The 13473-nt window shown below is 38.8% G+C and overlaps 1 protein-coding gene across 1 annotated transcript in view; it reads right to left on the minus strand.

Annotated features, from left to right (window-relative positions):
- Positions 1 to 1237: 1237 nt before the first annotated feature.
- LOC147163502 (serine protease HTRA1A-like) overlaps positions 1238 to 13473 on the minus strand; it is a 30687-nt gene continuing 18451 nt past the window's right edge. Inside the window, exons 4-9 of the mRNA XM_086093593.1 lie at positions 8341 to 8535; positions 8222 to 8254; positions 7970 to 8084; positions 5456 to 5513; positions 5248 to 5343; positions 1238 to 1897 (exon numbers count right to left, since the gene is read on the minus strand). Coding sequence (XP_085949719.1) covers positions 1729 to 1897; positions 5248 to 5343; positions 5456 to 5513; positions 7970 to 8084; positions 8222 to 8254; positions 8341 to 8535 — 666 coding nt within the window. The 3' untranslated portion in view covers positions 1238 to 1728. The remainder of the gene's footprint in view (positions 1898 to 5247; positions 5344 to 5455; positions 5514 to 7969; positions 8085 to 8221; positions 8255 to 8340; positions 8536 to 13473) is intronic.

The raw sequence follows: 13473 nt of genomic DNA on the forward strand, positions 1-13473 counted from the left end.
GAGACTGTAAAGTTGAATTTAAACTAGCACGTTTATTGGTGGGGGGGGGGGGGGGGGGGTGAAATGAAAGCTAACACAGGCAAAAAGCAAAACATATGAATATCACATAAATTATCAAATTCAAATTAAAAATGTTAACATTTTGTGGGTTTATACGAAGGCCAGAAAGTTCAGTTCATGCTACGAAGACAGAGTGTCCTATTGTGCACAAGCAAAACGTAAATACTTGGTGCAAGTGTGTAATTGCTGTTAATATTGTTGGAATTGTCTATAACTATAGTTGATATGTATGTTTATGTCTTGTTCTTACTATTATATTCTTGGAATATATAATGTATTACCGTTGTCGGTATGAACTATAAGAATGTAATATCTGTTGCTTATGATAGCATCACCATTATTGGCACTTAACAATTCAGTTAATTGTATGCCATGATATTGTTTATACTGTAAATTATGATAAAATTTCTTAAATTGTTAAGATAGCAATATTGTAACTATATTTGTGTTTTTTAGATTAGAGATTGAGGTGGTATTAAATAAATTTTCTTCTCCCCACTCCCTTTCAGGCAAAAATAATATTTGTCCCTCTTTTTCTCTTTATTCTTTTCTGTTATTATGAAACTACAGTGTGAATTGTTGCTCGTGTGTTCAACTGTAAGTTGTTGCCTGAAATAAATGAAAATTAAATTAATACCAATTTTTATTTATTTTATTTAAAACATTATTTAGGGTGGATTTATTTAATTTATATTAATAATTGAAATAAAATAAAATGTAACTCTAGTTATTATTTAGGTTGCTTTGGGTATTTTCTTTATCTTATTTTCTTTCTAGGTTATTCCAATTTAGGTTGGTTTGGGTATATTTGCTTTGTTTGCATTTATTTTATTGTAATAGTTGTTTAAATTGTTCTGGGTAGATTTAAAAAAAACAACCTTTATTTAAATCTTATTTGTGCTTATTTTATTTTAATTCTAACAATTATCGGGTTGTTTTGAGTAGTTTTTATGCATTTATTTCTGCAAGTTATTTTATTATATTTATTTCATTTCAGGTATTTTGTATTTTTCAAAATATTTAGATATTAAAAAAATATTTATATTGTTTATTTTACCATAATAATGAATACATTTACAAATTTGGAATAAAAGAAAATCTAGAGGTTTATTTTGCAAGATTTATGACAATTCATCTGTGAATGCAAATGAAAGCAAAGCGCTTAAAAAAACAAACAAAGGCGAAACCATTTATTTCCATCAAGTCACGTAATCAACAAAATATTCTACAGTACTTTTTTTTTTCCAATAAAAAAAGAGGTTAGAACACAATAATTATACACATTAGATGTGCTCAGTCTCTAAATAGCTACAAAAGTGCAGAGGAAGGCCTGACTGAGCAATAATATTAAAAAAAAAACACAGACAACAATAGCTTCTTGTTTCTTGGTGGTGACCCAAAAAGAGTAGAAACGTGAAAAAACACACACACGCACACACACAACACACATGCCCGCGCGCGCACACACTCACACACACAGGAAGTAGTACAGCATGGCTTTTTACAGCAATCCGTACATTCGCTCATTTTCAAGACATATCGCCAGAATGTTCCAGAATCTGGCAACCCACGGGAGAATGGCGTGTCCATAGAAACCCCCCCACGCACACACACTACCACCAGGTAGTCCACCGGTGACGAGTAAAACCCGACTGCAAGTTGCGGAGGTCATGGGTCGATCTCCACGGGAACGACGGTGAGGATGGCGTCCTCGTTGCCGCGGCGCACCACCAACTTCAGACTTTTGTCCTTCTTGACGGCGGCGCTGACGTCGTTGGCCGTGGAGATCCTCTTGCCGTTGATGGAGATGATCACGTCGTGCTCTTTGAGGCCGCCCCTGCAACACGCGTGGGGGAGTTAAGTAACGCCAGCTTCTCAGCATGTTCGCCATCAAGCGATCGCGGGAACAATCAAAGCGCACGCGCACATGAAACCAAAAAAGCAAATCTGGAGTGGCGCATATGGACGCAGTTAGCGTGTTAATAAAAGGCGAATGCCATCGCAGACGCTTAATTAAGGGTCCCTTGTAAAACACGGACCACCACAGCCACACTCGCAAGCATTCATTAACACTATGGGAGCTGCCCTTCGTTACGCTCATCTGTTCTCCACGTAGAACGCAAAAGAAGTCTGTTAGCTTCATGCTAGCACACAGTGTAAAAGGTCATAGACTGGCTTGCTAAACTAGCATCATAAACAGGGCAGCAACACGTGTAAACTGACACTATGACTCCGCAAGGCATATTTTACTTTAGTATAGTAATACTAATATATAACGATAAGTATTACTGCAGCTTACTGAGCAATTGTGACCGTCTTCTTGGTCTATGTTTGCAGGTATTAACTCGTTCACTCGCAGCCATTGTCACTGAAGCAACCCCCTTCGCTCCTGGATGTTTCACTGGATTTGACAGATTTTGCAAGACCCACAGAATATTGTGTTCTATTGCTATAAAAACATGGAACCTACCAAAAGAAAGATTGGAGTCGCTTCTTTCATCAGGGAAAAAAAGTATATTTCTATCTGCTTTCGTTTTGCAGCAATTAACCTTAAAATATAGCCAAGTTTCATCATTATTCACAAATCTGGTTAAAACTGTGGGTAAATGAGCTTTTCGCAACATGGCCCTATGTGATCTCTTATACTCTGCTGCCAACTGCTGGCCGTTTTTTGTAATAACTACCATTGCTTTAAGGGACCTCTTCAGGTCAGAGGCTGCATCAAAGCCTTCTGTATGCTCTAGCATAAAAAAAGATATAAATATGTTTTTTGGACCACGGAAATATTTAAAATACGTAAATAACGTTTTTATACGTTTTATGGGATATAAATTAGTTTTTAAAAATCCTTATTTAGGTTATTTCTGAACAATTTTTTATTTTATCTGTTTGATTCATTTTACTAATGTTATTTTATTTTTTAATCCGCATTTTGATTATTTTGCATAGCATTTAATAGAAATTAATTGGCTATAACGGGTTGAAATTTTATTTTAATGTACTCTATATAATTAATTAATAGTAAATAATTAGTTTGAGTGTTTATTGTATTTCTTATTTTTATGCATTTTTCATTTTTAGAAATGATATCTATTGTATTACTTTTTTTAAATCCATTTTTCGATTATTTATTTTTGAAATGTCTAAACCGTGTACTTTTCTAGTAATCATAGTGTTGTACTGGTACATTAAAATGGCGGCCTATGACACATTCAAATTACTTCAGTTGATGACATTTAATTTTGAAGCAAATAAAAATAATAATTTCATTGTACACCCACTCGATTCTATTCTGAGGGTCAAGTGCGCAGAAGGTGGAGAGATGTCATCTTGGTCTCGTGGTTGTTTTGAACTCACGCATCCATATTAGAGCAGTTATACATTTAGTTATGTTATATATTATTATGTGTTATTCTGAGACTTCACTCGTGGTGCCAGAGGGCCACCCCCAAGGCCATTACAGCCCTGCTCTGGAGCCCATCAGGCTAATAGAAGGTTTTCTATCGTGAGCCCACGCACTCCCCTTTGAAAGCATCAAAGTGCACCACAGATATGTGATTGTGCGTATTAGACACTAACGAGGCTTGCTCGGGCAGAGACGGAAAAACCGCAAAGTGGAGAGGAACCCCTTCTGGATGAGGCTTGGAGGAATCGGCTGATCTCAGCGTCTCGAAAAAAAAACCCTCCCCGCACTCCTCTTCTGGAATGGCGGGGGCTGCCATGCCAAGGGGGGGGGGGGAGGGGGCACACCCGTGGTTTGTTGTTGGTGGGAGTCGAGCAGGGAACCGTATTTGGTGACTTTGGTGAGTCACATGATCTGGCCAATCAGCAATGGCTCAACGTAGCCTCTTTTATACAGGGACCAAGAATAAGAAGCCTTAACACATCTACAAAGTACATACAGTCATCCATGTACCGAATATCATCAATATTCTATTTACCATCCATCCATCCAACCGGATATCTTCAATCTAGTCATCCATCATCAATTTACCTCCATCCATCCATCTGAATATCATCAATAATCAATTTACCATCTATCCATCCATCCATCCATTTATCTAACCAAATATCATCAATAATCAATTTACCATCCATCCATCAATCTAGTCATCCATCATCAATTTACCATCCATCCAACAGGATATCATCAATCTGGTCATCCATCATAAATTTACCATCATCCATCCAACCAAATATCATCAATAATCAATTTACCATCCATCCATCTAACCGGATATCATCAATCTAGTCATCCATCATCAATTTACCTCCATCCATCCATCTGAATATCATCAATAATCAATTTACCATCTATCCATCCATCCATCCATTTATCTAACCAAATATCATCAATAATCAATTTACCATCCATCCATCAATCTAGTCATCCATCATCAATTTACCATCCATCCAACAGGATATCATCAATCTGGTCATCCATCATAAATTTACCATCATCCATCCAACCAAATATCATCAATAATCAATTTACCATCCATCCATCTAACCGGATATCATCAATCTAGTCATCCATCATCAATTTACCACCATCCATCCATCTGAATATCATCAATAATCAATTTACCATCCATCCATCCAACTGGATATCATCAATCTAGTCATCCATCATCAATTTACCACCATCCATCCATCCAACCGAATATCATCAATAATCAATTTACCATCCATCCATCCATCCAACCGGATATCATCAATCTAGTCATCCATCATAAATTTACCACCGTCCATCCATCCAACCAAATATCATCAATAATCAATTTACCATCCATCCATCCATCATCTATTAATTTTTCTGTCATCATCACCAAGTCATCATCCATCCATCCATCATCCATTTTTCTATCCAACAATCATCTATCTATTGTATCTAGCTGGCGTCTTCGCAATGACTTCCATCGATCCAGCCATGGCTGAAGCTTCAAAATGGCAACTTTTGTCATTCAAAGCCACAATTCAACTTTCCCCTCTACCCATGATCAAAGATGGTATGGTTCAGTCGAAGCCGGAAGTGGCCTGCGAGCAAATGCAGAAAAACAGAATACCTGCCGTTTCATTTGACTGCACTGCAATTTAAAGTACCCCAATAACTGTCGACAGACATCACTTTCTTTACCCCGAAATGCGTTTATCCTTTAAGAGGCATGTGTGAAAACTATCGCTTACACTGCAGCTGGCGTCTTCGCAATGACTTCCATGACGTAAGCGCCAGAGGTGATGTCAGGAAAGTCTCGATGTCGGCTTTTCAGCTCTTTGGCCAGTCTGTAGAAATGGACGTGCACATGAAAAAACAAACAAAAAAAAAAACAGAAAGAAAGTAGAGTCATCAATCACGCAGGAAGCGTATTATGATGTTTAGGCGTGCGCAACGTACGCTGGAGTGAGAGTCATCATCCTCACGCCGATGTACTTCTTTTTGGCAGTTGCCGTGCCTGCGGAGGGACGTGAAGACGACAACGTCATTTTTAAAAAACAAACTCATGAAACAGGTCTGGAAAAAAATGATGGTATCCCAAGAAAACATCCTGTCCTTTAATTAGCATCACGGGTGTCTTTAAACTTGTCATCAGTCAGTCGTCCTATTTTAAGTGTGATCAAATGTTTTGTTTGGTGACACGGTGTGTATCACACCTACGACGGCGTATGAGGGCCACATATAAATATATTTTGTTTTAGAGGGCGGGGGCAATATTCAGAGAAAAAAAACTCACAAATTTGCCACTTTATAAAGTGGCAGATTTGCGCCAAAAAAAAATAATCAGAAATTTACGAGAAATACACGTAGCTATAGTCGAATGTGAGGATTTGTTGGTGGTTAATGGGACGCTTTATAGAATGAAAAGGCAGAATGGAGACGGATTTATTCTTAATTTAAACTTTACTCATCATACACGGCAGCTCGAGCGACAACACTTCCTGATCCCCTATCAGCGAACTAAACACTAACAAATCAGAAGCTAGCATACTTTAGGTAAATGCAAGTGAATGACGGAAAGCAGCAGATTCGACATATCAACTTAACTACTTGTACAAAAAAAAAAATACCAACAACAAATTAACTTAAATGCTTGATCCTCAGGGTGTGGACTTTCGCAAAGCGAGGCATCTTTGTCGCTGGCAGTACCGAATGCTTAAAGCCATTACTATCTCTTTATTTGAAAACCCGACCGAAAAGTATCGGCACAAACATCCGAGTAGTACGCTACGTGTATTTCTCGTAAGTTTCTGAGTTTTTTTCTCACAAATTTGCCGCTTTATAAAGTCACAAATTTGTCACTTATAAAGTGGCAAATTTGCGAGTTTTTTTTTCTCGGAATATTGCAACCGCCCTTAAAAAAAAATACAGTATATTTATACGTGGCCCAAATACGCCGTTGTAGTATTGGCACAAACATCCGAGTAGCACGCTATGTGTATTTCTTGTAAGTTTGTGAGTTTTTTTTCCTGCAAATCTGCCACTTTATAAAGTCGCAAATGTATTGTTTTTTTTTCTCGCAAATTTGCTACTTTATAAAGTGGCAAATTTGTGATTTTTTTTCTCTCTGAATTTTGCCCTCAACATCGATACGTAGCCCTAACGCGCCGTCGTACACACCAATCACGAACCAGGGGAAGTGAAGGAGTGAGTTGTCTCAGGAGATTACAAAGAAAATCCTAAAAAAAAGAGCATTACAGCTAAAGACTATAAGACCATCTCTAAGCAAGTTATATTTGTGATCACTGTTGGATTTTATTTTGTCTACGTGTTGTATTTGCTAATAATGTCAATATGAACTAATGAAACACAGCTATTTGTAAAAAATAAAAAAGGTCTCAAAAGTGACATCTTAATTTATAGAAGTGGCAATTAGTCTTACAAATAAGTGTCAAATATGCACTGATTGATAGTCGGATGGACAAAAATACCGTACGGCGCTCCGAGGTTTGTTACTCTTCATTGATTTCTTCTAGACAAGCATTCTCATCGATAAGCAAAGAATCGGTCCACTGTGAAAATTATTTTTCAGAGATTCTCATCGGGTTTACATCATGTGCGATTATGCTGGAAAAAGCTCATCATTCAGTACATTCAGGAATTCAGCTGATCTCATTTCTTTGGGCTTGGCATAATAAAAAGAGCCCGATTGGACCATTTGAAAGCGGTCCAGATCGTAAAAAAAAACGCCCCCTGAAGGATCATTCATACAGTTGGCACTCAACGGGACGGTTGGCATCGCTTGTACAATTCTCCGCCCGTCTTCTTAACCTGATGCAGCCGTCACCTTAGAACAGCGCCAAACACAATCATCAGCATTTAACTGCCACCCTTCCCCTTTCCAATTAGCCTCACTGATGACAAGCGGTTTCCTAAAAACAACACAGCTGTTAAACTTTAATCCCGCGAGTTCTCTTCATAACACGCTTGTGGAAATAATTTAACAGTCACTATTAAACACATCTTTTTTTCCCCCCTCGACTATATTTCAACCCTGGAAGATGCTGGTTAACCACTTTCCTTCCGGGTTTTAATAAACGCCTTGGACGGTTCGACACTAATCCCCCTGTGTTGTTTTTCTTAGCTCGATCCAAGTGACTACATTTTCCAACAGCACGAGATTCGCCAAACTCACCGTATTTGCTCACGTATGATGAAAATATACTTTTTAACAAGCTTGTATAGAAATAGTTGGGTGATCTGATCTAAATAAGCTAAGCTAAATAGCACTTATCCATATAATAGCTAACTTTTTGCTCGCTGCTTATTTCTGAAATTGTTTCTGTGAGGTAATCGAGACGTCACAAATTTACATAATACTCATGATTTGGAACTAGTCATGGGGGAAAATCCGCCATTTTCAAGATGGCTGAAGTTAGGTGCGGTCGAAATTCAGTCATCAGCTCAGCTCACCTCTCGCCTGTCTGTCGTACGATTCGGCCAGGAACTGTTGGATCTTGTCGGAGGGAATGGCGAAGGAAATGCCGGCGGTCACCTTTAACGTGTTGATTCCGACCACCTCGCCGTCCTGAAAGTGTCACAAAGTCTCCTGTTATGTTTGTTTTGCAGGAAATGCACTAATGTTCCTGGGTTCGTTTGACCCGGGCGTATTTGAACAATGTAATTTGAAGTCTTTAAAGTCTAAAAAAAAAAAAAATCTCTTACCAAATTGACCAGAGGTCCACCCGAGTTGCCATACTGTCAAGAAAAAAAACCACATGTAAATATTTTTGGGGTAACACTATATGTACACCGCCATGTTGATAATGCAAAAGTCGACGTACGTTGATGATGGCGTCCGTCTGGATGTAGTCCATGTCGGAGTTGCTCAGCCCCAGCTCCCGGCCGCCCCTCTGGGTGGTGCTGACGATTCCCGTGGTGACGGTGTTCTGCAGGGAGAACGGGCTGCCGATGGCAACCACAAACTCACCCGGCCTCAGGTCCGACGAGCGGCCCAATAGTAGCACGGGAAGCTTGTTCTGCAGATGGAGGAAAATGGAAGTAAATACACTTTACGGAGGGAAATGTATGTATGCTGGTGGAATTCCAGTCGCAACACAGACAGACACGTCCACGCCAAAATTTAGCAGTAATAAATGTAAAAATAATGCATATATTTGTGGAGACTGGGGTCAAGTTGTATTTTACAATTGTAAAAATGTGCAGAATGCCACAAGTTACTTCATGTCAAAGATTGGATAACAAAACAAAAATGCACTGATCTGGCACCAACATCTTACAAATGCAATTATGCCATCTCGTGGCAAAAAAGTGACCTCAACACAAATCAATATCACACTATTTTTTTTACAGTACAGTACATCTTTTTAATTTTAACTCAATTTTGTGAATTATTATGAAATTACTGTATCAATGACTAAAAGATGCGGCCATATTTCTATATTTCAGTTTAACATTCCCCCCCCCCAGTTTTATGTTAACAAGAGTATGAAACTTAGGGGAAAAAAATATTTTATTGTACATTTAGAACAAATATAAAATTTGTGATTGTGTCATGCGATTAATTACAATCAAAAATTTTAATCATCTGACACCCCTAATATATATATAAAAAATTATATGCATATTAATAAACAGTGTTTACCCGGTATTTGAGTACACCGCATATAATGTTTTTATGACTTTATTATAAAAAAAACATTTTTAAACGGCCACCAAATAAATGCCTTTCCTTTATTAGAGACCTAGTACACATTGCAGTTGAACAACTAACCGGATGAAAATACGTCTTGTATATTACATTGTAACATATTATTTATAAGAATTTTTAGTTAATTTAATAATCATATAATGCATAATTATAGGATTTAATATTGCTGAATGTTACATTTTTGAGCAAATCATGTCATCATATGTGCACATTTTACATTTGAATATATATTACTTTTTGGGAGAAATAAGAATAGACAGAATATAGTTTAATGCGATTATGAATTTTATTTTATTTTTTTAAGTAAAATGCCTCCCACGAAGCAGCAAAGGCCACTATATAAGAAAAGACTATATGGTATTTTTGGAGAGAAAAAAAATTCTGTTTACATTTTTAGATTTGTATAACGGTCTGTATTTTGCTTTAATTGTTACTCTTTTGTAGTTTTCTTTCGTTGTTATACAATTCCTTTAAAAGTTGCATTCTATTCTATGATGACCCCAATCAATCATGTATGATACAGTTACAAGTGTCTCATTCTGTCATTATGACATTTCACGTGGGAAAAAAAAAAAACTCCACTGCGCACATCCCACACGACAACAATAACTCCCTTTTCCCACAGCATCACCCGCAACTAGCGAGCAAAGCTAAAACGTTAGCCGTCGAGCTGATTTGTTGCAGCGAAAAAGTCGAGCTGACAACGCATTTCTGCATTGCTACACGTGCGTGGAAACAGATGGCTGGAAAAGAAAAAGGAAAAAAAAAAAAAGCTTGTGTAGGTAAATAATGACAGCGTGGCCAACTTAGTTACAAACCAAGGAGCGCGGCGGCTCGCGCGGTAGACGCAGACACACAGAGAAAGGTTATATTTATCCTTCCACGCTTGGTGAAATCATCTCATGCTGCTGGGAAGGCTGCAGTCAAACCGCATCGCGCTGCTGCCACTTTAACAACGCACTCACTCCTTGCATAAAGAAATAATAATGGGTGCTTTGGTGTTCAGTCTCGCAAAGGAAGTAGAGACACAACAAAAACAATCAATCAATCAAAATTCGTTCATTAGAATTTGATTAATGGTTAACTGTGCATTTACATACAGTTCCGTACTTAAAAGGTGAAATAAGGTCAAAAATGTTCTTGGCAATAATATGTTATGACATTTTTGGGATATGAGTTATGAAGCAAAATCCGTCTGTTTTTAATCCATCTCGGGGGGGCGGCCATTTTGCCACTTGCTGTCGACGGAAGATGACAACAACCAATCGGAGCGCACCTGTTTTCTGATTGGTTGTTACCTGAGACCTGAGCAACATTGATGCCATCTTCAGTCGACAGCAAGTGGCAAAATGGCCGTCCCCTGACATGGATAAAAATGGCTGGATTTTGCTGCTCAACTCATATTCCACTAATGCAATATCAACCATATTTAGACTAGTGGGGCTGCATAGAACATATTGTGGGTTTACTTCCCCTTTGGGCAGCAAAATCCACCGGCGGCCATTTTGCCACTTGCTGTCGACTGAAAATGACATCACAGTGCCTTTGGGCTGAGCTTGCGAACGGCACGTGACCAAACCCAGAAAAACAGGTGAGCTGCGGTCCCTGATTGGTTGGTCGTTTTACCAAGTGACACAAAACTCGGTGGAAATGTCTATTGTAACAAAATCCATGAAAAACACAAAAGGACCCATGAACGAAATTAAACAGGAAGTTAGCTATTTTGCCTCCAAGCGGCCATTTTGAGTGAATTTCCTCAGATGATCCGAATCAGAAGCAGGTATCCGAGCCTTTGCTCTTAACAGTGGGCGGAGCATGCTGTTAAAGTTTGGCGATCATTTCGATGATTTGCCAAGACAATTCTGTAAGCTAATAATAAATCAACCCCCCCCCCCCCCCCACACCAGTTTCACCGATCACCATGATGCACAAAAAAGTCCCAAGCACCCATGATGGAAATTGAACAGGAAGTCAGCCATTTTGGTTTGAAGCAGCCAATACAGACAATTTCCACAAACTCAGTTAGTGTTGTACAATATCTAGTTCTGACACAGCGATGTGGCTCAGAGCTGAGAGACCACCGCCTCCGCCGGGACATTGTGGCGTTCTGGTCTGGTCAACGCTGCGGTGTGAAAAGCAAACGTGATACCTGTACACGCAAACACACCGTGCGTGTGCGTGTGTAAACCAGGCAGCCCTGATGGCATTTGACATGTGCAAACACAAACAGATGCCTGACATGTGTAGTAGAAGTCTCTACGGCAATAGATGTACTGACAATTCTAAACCATTTGGGAGGCAAAAGTGTTTGAAATACTAATAATTCTTTAAAAAAAAATATATATATATATATATATAAAGAAATGGGAGAGAAATCGGTCACGGAATAACTGAAACTCAAAATGTTTACATTTGCATGACATTGAAGAATAAAAGCAATAGGTGTGTGTGCCCCACCCCCCCCAAAAAAAAATCTTAGTCATGTCGTACTTTTCAGAATCGATTTTAAATGTCCAAAAATTTATTTTAATAAAATTATTTTATGCTGTCTTGCCCTCGTTTGTGTGTGTCTTTATTGGGAGCGCTGTTCATGTTGTACCCGATTTGGCCACTTATGGGCAGTGTGGTTCCGCGCGTTCTGATACGCCGTTAAGTTTTAGCCACATTAGAGAGCAGAAGGACAAAGTTTTGCAGCAAAGCAAGAGCATATATCATGTTAAGCTGCTTCTCTGTATACATTCCTGAAGCGCTTTGTATGAATAGCCGTCCTTTTGAGTGATAAATGTGCCGCAAATAGCGCGCTAATTAGCATTAGATCATGACGATTCTTTGCACATCTATAAATTGAAGCAGAAATCATTGTCAATCAAATCATTTTGAATCAAAAATCATTCTGAATCAAAAATCGATTCAAAATCCAATCGCAGACCCAAATATCGGAATCGAATCGTGAGACAGTCAAAAGATTTCCACCCCTACAAAGCAATGCAAAGTTACATCACCATTTGGGATGTAAGCCCACAAACGGTCCCAATAAAGATGAAAAAAAAAAAAGAAGGTGAAAATGTGCCGAATGCATCAGTTTATCGGCAACGTAACAGCACTCGGGTGAGAAGCGCCTTTGGACAGTTTCGCCGCGGCCAGTCAGCCAAGTGCCACAAGTTGTGGTAAACAGAGAGAGAGCCGTGCACGCGCCTTTCACCCAAGGACACAAGCAGGGGATTGCAAGAAAAGAACAACAGACAGGACAAATTACAGGAAGAGAATGTGACACATGTGAGTCAAGTCCACAAATGAAAAAAAACAAAAAACAAAGATGTCTAACCAGAGTCTGTATAAGGACGATGCACGGCGGTGAGTCACACAACAGAGGACATCTGGCAGTGTCGGAATTAACGTATTTTTAATTTATTCTCGGCAGCGGGAAGAAGTGGAACGTAAATAACAGAGGAACTTACTCGCGTTTGACGCACTTGACAAATTTTCCCACCGTGAAAAGGAGACGTGGAATGAATGAGACGGATGGACAGATAAGCAGAAATGGCAGATTCTTGGGACTAAATTGGCAAAGATTTATCAAAATGACTCGACTTGTATTTGAACTGTAATTCCTGTTTATATTTCTACATTTTAAAGATAATGTGTCATTTGATTTAATTTGTCTTAAACTGGACTGAACCCTGGTGTCCTAAACTGGAATGGACTCAATTGTCTTAACAGTTAAGACAATTGAGTCCAGTTAAGTCTTAACTGGACAGGACTATGTTGTCATAAATTTGATTGAAATCTGTTGTACTAAACCGGATTGGAATCACTTAGAAACTGGGCTGCACTCTGTTGTCCTAAACTCGAATGGACTCAGTTTTATGTAAACTAGAAAAGATTCACATGACCTACATGGAACTTAAGTTTCTTGTCCTAAACTCATTCTGTTGTTCTAAACTGGACTAAGCTCTGCTGTGCTAAACTGGACGAGACCCACATGTCCTAAACCGAACTGCACTCCGTTTTCCAACACTGAACCGCACTCTATTGTTCTAAGATGGACATGGTTATGTTTTCCTAAACTTGATTAGATTGACTCAGTTGTCCTAAACTGGGCTTGGACTCTGTTTGATGTCAACTGGTCTAGACTCAAATGCGTTAAACGCGACTGGACTCTCTTTGACTAGGCTTTGATGTGCAGAACTGGATTGGACTCTGGTGTCCTAAACCAGGGGTGGGCAAACACGGTCTTCGAGGGTCG

This window comes from Leptonotus elevatus, chromosome 13, assembly GCF_054856555.1.
Source record: "Leptonotus elevatus isolate MCC_2025b chromosome 13, RoL_Lele_1.0, whole genome shotgun sequence".
Classification (NCBI taxonomy): domain Eukaryota; kingdom Metazoa; phylum Chordata; class Actinopteri; order Syngnathiformes; family Syngnathidae; genus Leptonotus; species Leptonotus elevatus.